Below are 8,130 nucleotides of genomic sequence, written 5' to 3'. Positions count from 1 at the left end.
AAGTATTTTCCATAAAATCAACAATTTCCCAGATATATGTGAAGTTTTGGTACAACTTTTCAGTTCTAACAACTACAGTGGATTCTCTTGTCATTTTCTTATTTAAAATTGTAATGGAATGAATCTCCTTTCTGGGATAATTTGTTACAGACTGTGCAGGTGGATGACTAGAAGATATTTAATCATTAATAATCCAGCACAACTTAACTTCAGTGTGCTATAGAGGTATTAAAAATTACCTTCAGATCATTTGACAAATAATGTCAGAGAAAGAGGGAGAAAGAAGATGAAATCCTATGGGGAGGGGTTAATATGCCTGTGCCAAGTCCAAAATAAATTGAACCTGCTCTATTATGACAACTTCTTTGCCTGAGAGAGTTTAAAGGAAGCTCATAAATAAAGATGTGCATGGCCAGAAGCCCATTCTCTGCCTAGAAGCCAGTGGCCAATACTAAGACAAGTCTTCCTTGGTCCATGCCAAAACCTCAACACAACACCAATAATTGGAGTCATTGAGGTGACCCAAACTAAACTGGTCTGTCCAGATATTGGGGGTGATCATGTATTATAGGGATTTGCACTAGCAATTAGTCAATGGCTGAAGTGTCAAGAATAGTTAATGTAAAGAGGTGGGGTTTCAATCACAAACTAAACCTGAAATGATATAAAGGTCCCAAAAAGGATTCCAAAATGTAAGTTGTGAGCTTCAAGCCTGACCAAATATTTGGCACAAGATAGAAACAAGAGTTTTGGCTTTCCAACAGTGAAAGAGCCAGCTTGTACTTCTCAAAGGGAACAACACAAAGAGGTCAAACTTAGATAGAAGTTCATGTTCTATCATTCATATGGATAAGGGCTGTCATAACTTGACAGATGACAAAGACAATTTTTGAGATACATATTTTTTTAAACCTGCTGGCCTTTTCTTACCTCTAAAATAACAATATTATAAGAACAGATGAGCCAGTTGGCCAACTCCATCATCAAGTGGTTCCAATGAGAACTGTCCATGCTCTGCACCAAGACAATGTAACACTTGACTCTTGAAATTGCCCATTCAGCAACCCTTCCAACATCTACATATCAGCATCTCAGTGTAGCAAAGTCATCCTCAGAGTAGAGAGAAACTTAGAGAACTGAATGGAAATGAATTGGAAACACAGAGACAGTACCTTCAGGAGATTCAAATTATTTTGTATGCAAACCATTTTACACACAGCCAGGAATACAGTACCAAAGAGAAAGTGCTACATATTTCTCCAATTGAATTCATATTTAATGCAGACAAAGAGAACAAATTTTTCTGAGAGCCTTTCAAAACATAGAACAGAGCTGTTGAGGTAGCATAGTGGTTATGTAAAAGACTATCATGCCTGAGATGCAGGGTCCAAGTTCAAGTCCCAGCACCATCACAAGCCAGAAAACTAAGCAGTGCTTTGTTTTCTCTCTTTTTCTTTCTTTCTTTTTTTATTTTATTTTATTTTTATTTATAAAAAGGAAACATTGACAAAACCATAGGATAAAAGGGGTACAATTCCACACAATTCCCACCATCAGAACTCTGTATCCCATCCCCTCTCCTGATAGCATTACAATTCTTTACCCCTCTGGGAGTATGGACCCAAGGTCATTGTGCAGTGCAGAAGGTGGAAGGTCCAGCTTCTGTAACTGCTTCCCCACTGAGCATGGTCATTGACAGGTTGATCCATACTCACACAATTCCTATCACTAGAACTCTGTATCCCATTTCCTCCCCTGATAGCTTTCCTATTGTTTAACCCTCTGGAAGTATGGACCCAAGGTCATTGTGGGATGCAGAAAGTGGAAGTTCTGGCTTCCGTAATTGCTTCCCCACTGAACATGGGCGTTGACAGGTCAATCCATACTCGCAGCCTGTCTTTCTCTTTCCCTAGTGGGAAAGCGCTCTGGGGAATAGGGGGACCAGAACACATTGGTGGGGTTGTCTGTTGAAGCCCAGCAGTTTAAGTGCACATGGAGCTAAACTCAAGGACTGGTGCAAGGATCCCAGTTCGAGCCCCCAGCTCCCCACCTATGAGAAGTCTCCTTTAAGAGAGTCAACATATCAAATACAGCCTATTTTCTGTACATTAAAATTTTTGAGACATTATATCAAATTTTCCCTCTCATATTAATTAAATAGTGATTTGTATGACTACAAATTAATAGGAACACCATACTCACCACCAAAAGACTGCCCCATCCCATCCTGCCCCCTTTCCCACCCCCACTGAAGCCAAACATCCAACCTCACCCTCAACCCAGAAATTGCCCTACTCCAAATTCAGTCAAATCCTGCTTTGAGTTTCCCTTTCTGTTATTCTTTCTCAACTTCTGTTTATGAGTGGGATCAACCAATACTTGTCTTTGTCTTTCTGACTTAGCTCACTTAACATGATTCCTTCTAGCTCTGACCAAGATGGGTCAGAGAAGGTGGGTTCATTGTTCTTAATAGCTGCATAGTATTCCATTGTGTATATATACCACAGCTTACTCAGCCACTCATCTGGTGTTGGGCACCTGGGTTGCTTCCAGGTTTTAGCTATTATGAATTGTGCTGCTATGAATATAGGTGTACACATAATTTTTGGTTGGGCATTATGGAGTCCTTGAGGTATATCCCTAGGAGAGGAATTACTGGGTCATATGGAAGGTCTATGTCTAGCCTTGTGAGAGTTCTTCAGACTGCTCTCCAGAAAGGCTGGACCAATTTACATTCCCACCAGCAATGTAAAAGGGTTCCTCTTTCCCCGCAGCCTCTCCAGCATTTGTTGCTGCTGTTCTTTTTGATGTATGCCATTCTCACAGGATATGAGATGGTATCTCAATGTTGTCTTTATTTGCATTTCTCTGACAATCAGCAACCTGGAGCAATTTTTCATGTGTTTGTTACCCTTCTGGATCTCTTCTTTAGTGAATGTTCTGTTCATATCCAGAACATTCTGCCCATTTTTGGATGGGGTCATTTGCTTTTTTATTGCTAAGTTTGCTGACAAATATAGATTCCCAAAATATTGAACAAGATTCTGGCCAACCAGATACAGCACAATATCAAAAATATCATTCATCACCACCAAGTGGGATTTATCCCAGGAATGCAAGTCAATGTCATTCACCACATCAATAAAAGCAAAACCAAATACTGCATGATTATCCCAACAGATGCAGAGAAAGCCTTTGACAAAGTCCACACCCATTCCTGCTCAAAACACTACAAAAATGGGAGTAGATGGGAAATTCCTCAAGATAGTCCATATATAACAAACTTATAGCCAATATCATACTCAATGGACAGAAGCTGAAAGCATTCCCCCTCAGATCAGGGACTAGATAGGGCTGTTCATTATCACCATTACTCTTCAACATAGTATTAGAAGTTCTTGCCATAGTAATCTGGCAAGAAAAATAAATCAAAGGAATACAGATTGGAAGGCAAGAAGTCAAGCTTTCACTATTTGCAAATGATATGATAATATACATAGAAAAACCTAAGGAATCCAGCAGAAAACTACTGGAAATTATTAGGCAATATAGCAAGGTGTGAGGCTACAAAATCAATGTATAAAAATCAGTGGCTTTTCTTTATGCAAATGCTAAATCCTAAGAAGAAGATATCCAGAAATCACTCTCACTCACTATTGCAGCAAAATCAGTAAAATACCTAGGAATAAACCTGACCAAAGAAGTGAAAGACTTGTAGAAAACTATGAGTCTCTATTCAAGGAAATATAAAATGATGCCAAGAAATAGAAAGACATCCTATGCTCCTGGCTTGGAAGAATTAATATCATCAAAATGAATATTCTCCCCAGAGCCACATACAAATTTAACGCCATACCCATCAAAGTTCCACCAAGCTCCTTTAAGAGAATTGAACAAAAAGTACAATCATTTATCTGGAACCAGAAAACACCTAAAATTTCCAAAACAATCTTGAGGAAAAGAAACAGAAATGGAGGCATCACACTCCCAGATCTCAAATTATAGTGAGGTATGATACAGAAATCCTAACAAAGGGATTTCAATGTTAACCCAATTGCCAAATAATTTGGTTATAGCAAAAAACTATTTATTGCCTTCTTAAACCCTTAGACAGCAGGAACCTTCCCCTTTCTCTATGAAGCCCATATCTCTCCCAGGCCTGGAGTCTCTAGGGTGGGGCTCACTTTCCTGCATGTTTCTCTGAGTTCATACCAACTGATACAGCATCTGCTGGTACCAGCCTAAGCAATACAACCAATACCACCTCAGCAGTTACACTTTGGGCTGTATCCAGAGACATCAGCTGTGGAAAGTCAACCCTTCAACTTCATTACTTTGATGAGAATTTTGCTAGCTCGTAGGACTCCTTAATTCCATTTTAGGTGGTGCGCTTCTTAATAAAACCTAGATATAGACCAGGGCCCATGAGATAGGGGGAAATATATATCATAAAGCAAAAGTGCACAATAGTTTGCAGTGAGTCAACAGATGAAGCAAGCAAGTAGAAAGACCTAAAATGACAACTTAAAGTACCTAATGAAACAGTTTCTTTTTTTTTCCTTTTTTTAAAATTTTTTTTCACTATGAAAATGCTTTAATGTGGTGTTGTGAAGTCAAGACAGAAAGAATTAAGTGCACACACAAACAAAGCTATTGGAACAGATTGTAAGTGAATAAAAGTTCATGTGGCTGCCAGGCTTTTGCCAGGTACAGCTCTAGGCCACCTCCTCCTCAGCTTCTTCCTCAAACTCGCCCTCCTCTTCAGCTGTGGTATCCTGGTACTGCTGGTACTCAGACACTAGGTCGTTCATGTTGCTCTCAGCCTCCGTAAACTCCATCTCGTCCGTGCCCTCGCCCGTGTACCAGTCCAGGAAGGTCTTGCGCCGGAACATGGCTGTGAACTGCTCTGAGATGCGCTTAAACAGCTCCTGAATGGCAGTGCTGTTACTGATAAAGGTGGCTGACATCTTCAGGCCTCGGGTGGGATGTCACAAACAGTCGTTTTCACGTTGTTGGGGATCCATTCCACAAAATAGCTGCTGTTCTTGTTCTGTACATTGAGCATCTGCTCGTCTACCTCCTTCATGGACATGCGGCCTTGGAATCCGGCAACCACTGCCAGGTAAGGAAACATTGACAAAACCATAGGATAAGAGAGGTACAACTTCTCACAATTCCCAATGCCAGACCTCCATATCCCATCCCCTCCCCTGATAGCTTTCCTATTCTTTAACCCTCTGGAAGCATGGACCCAAGATCATTGTGGGATGCAGAAGTTTGAAGGTCTGGCTTCTGTAATTGCTTCCCAGCTGAACATGGGCATTCACATGTTGATCCACACTCCCAGCTTGCCTCTCTCTTTCCCTAGTAGGGAAAGGCTCTGGGGAAGCAGAGCTCCAAAGCACATTGGTGGGGTTGTCCGTCCAGGGAAGTCTGGATGCATCCTGCTAGCATCTGGAACCTGGTGGCTGAAAAGAGAGTTAACATACAAAGCCAAACAAATTGTTGAACAATCATGGACCTAAGGGCTGGAATAGTGCAGATGAAGAGTTCGGGGGTCCTTCATTTTGTAGATAGCTAGTAGGCACATTTTAGTTATATTTCAAAGTGCCTGTAGCTATACTAGTGTTTTTTTGTTATTTTTTTATTTGTTTGTTTGTTTTGCCTGAGCCTGAAATCTGATATGCTGGTGGATCCAAGTTATTGTCTGGGGAGATGATGTCATGACTGGGAAAAGGACCAGAAAGCTTAATCAGGGAAAAGAGTAGTTCCCTAATATGGGAAATGGGTATAAATACTGTTGATTGTACGCCCCATCGATATGATGTCATCTGAGGCCCATAATTAGCTTAGGAGCCTGTGTGACCTCTGCATCCCTGTAGATCTGAGCTCACATTCTGTGGTGATGAGTAGGAACATTCCATGCTGCCCCAGTATCGACCCATTTTCCTCAGCTGTGGCAAAGAGTATGTTGTCCATCTGGCCTTCAGAGGATGGAACATTCTCTACCATTGTTGATCCAAGTTGAGGGCAAGGTCCTATGGGGGCCCACAAAGGGGTCTATTTTGTTGTTCCTGATAGAAATGACTGGTAACAATGGAGAGAGGGTTTTATTCGAGTTCTAGCCCCATCAAGTCTGTTTGGGTATCTCAGGATTCCCTAATTAGTACCCCAGATGAAACAGTTTCTACTTGAACCTCATCTACCTCCTACTACACTTCCCTCAATCACTCCAAATCTAATTTTGTTAGACAAAGTAAGGACTACAAATGATGAATAAGGGCATGAAATTGGCATACTTTAATAATGATTCTTTTTTTTTTTTTTTTGCCTCCAGGGTTATTGCTGGGGCTCAGTGCCAGCACTACTAATCCACTATTCCTGGAGGCTTTTTCCTTTTATTGCCCTTGTTGTTGTCGTTGGATAAGACAGAGAAAAAATCAAGAGAGGACAGAAAGACAGAGGGGGCAGAGAAAGGTGCCTGCAGATCTGCTTCACTGCATGTGAAGTGACTCCCCTGCAGGTGGAGAGCCAGGGGCTCTAACCGGATTTCTTATGTGGGTCATTGAGCTTTGCATCATGTGAACTTAACCCACTGTGCTACTCCCCAATAATGACTCTTTGGTCACTACCAGGCCACCTCATCACCTGGGGCCCTAGTCAGGGAGTCCTGAGATTCCCACACAGACATAATGGTCCTAGACCTCTAACAGATCCCTCTCTCCACTGTCACTGGTCATGTCCATCAGGAACAGCATAATGGACCCCTTCTGTGGGCCCCTATAGGACCATGCCCCCAATGTGGATCAACAATGATAGGGAATGTTCCATCCTCCGAAGGGAGGTTGGACAACATACTCTACCTACTACCCAAGGAAGATGGGCCCTAAAATTAGTGCATCCTAGAATGTTCCTAGCCATGACCACAGAATGCAAGTTCAGACCTACAGGAATGCAGAATTACATAGGCTCCTGTGCTGAATATGGGCCCCAGATCAAATTGATGGGATTTATAGTTAACAATATTTATACTTTCCCTATATTTATTTATTTATTTACTTATAAAATGGAAACACTGACAAGACCATAGGATAAGAGGGGTACATTTCCACATATTTTCCACCCTCAGAACTCCATATCCAATCCCCTTCCCTATTCGTTATCTCTGTGGGAGTATGGACCCAGAATCATTGTGGGGTGCAGAAAGTCTGGCTTCTGTGATTGCTTTTCCACTGAGCATGGACGTGGCAGGTCAATCCATATTCCCAGCCTGTCTCTCTCTTTACTAAGTGGGACAGGGATCTGGGGAGGAGGGGCTCTAAGCCATATAGTGGGGTCCTCTGTCCAAGGAAGTCATGCTGGCATCTTTGGGAGCTCCTTTTCCCTGATCCAGCTTCCTAGTCCTTTTTCCAACTCTGACACCATCTCCCCAGAAAATAACATGGATCCACCTGCATATTAGATTTCAAGAACAGACAAAAACTAGTAATGTCATGGGACCCTTGGAATATAACTAAAATAGATCTACTAGCTTTTTCCAAAATGAAGAACCCCAAAATCTTCATCTGCAACACTCCAGCCTTTAGGTTCATGATTAGTCAACAATTTGTTCTGCTTTATATCTTAACTCTTTATAAGCCACCAGGTTCCAGATAATACCATGATGTCAACCTGACTTCCCTGGGCAGACAGCCCCACTAAAGTATCCTGGAGCCCCACCTCCCCTAGATCCCTGCCCCACTAGGGAAAGAGCGAGACAGGCTGGGAGTATGAATTGACCTGTCAATGCCCATGTTTGGTGGAGAAACAATTACAGAAGACAGGCCTTCCACCTTCTGCACCCTATAATGATTCTGGGTCCATACTCCCAGAGGGATAAATAATAGGAAAGCTATCAAGGAAGGGGAATGGATATGGAGATCTGGGGTGGGCAATTTGTTGAAATGTACCCCTCTCATCTATAGTCTTATTGATATTTCCATTTTATAAATAAATATTTTTAAATAAAGAAAAATCCATGTTAATACATAAGGTAGATCATGTTACTCTTCTGTTCAGGACCTTCTCATCTCACCATGGAAACTGAGTTCTGAGGAAGGAACCACAAACCCTCACATGATGTAAATGTTC

At 41.7% G+C, this 8,130-nt stretch overlaps 1 protein-coding gene across 1 annotated transcript; it reads right to left on the bottom strand.

Moving 5' to 3' along the window:
• Positions 1-4,571: 4,571 nt before the first annotated feature.
• Positions 4,572-5,116, bottom strand: LOC103127560 (tubulin beta chain-like). The gene is given in 2 exon segments (XM_060186461.1): positions 4,572-4,978; positions 4,981-5,116. Coding segments are annotated over 2 exon segments (375 nt in total). The 5' UTR covers positions 5,093-5,116; the 3' UTR covers positions 4,572-4,715.
• Positions 5,117-8,130: the final 3,014 nt, after the last annotated feature.

Source organism: Erinaceus europaeus, chromosome 2 (genome assembly GCF_950295315.1).
Source record: "Erinaceus europaeus chromosome 2, mEriEur2.1, whole genome shotgun sequence".
In the NCBI taxonomy this organism is placed as follows: domain Eukaryota; kingdom Metazoa; phylum Chordata; class Mammalia; order Eulipotyphla; family Erinaceidae; genus Erinaceus; species Erinaceus europaeus.
The sequence above is the reverse complement of the archived record's forward strand: the minus strand, read 5'-3'. Positions and strand labels throughout refer to the sequence as shown.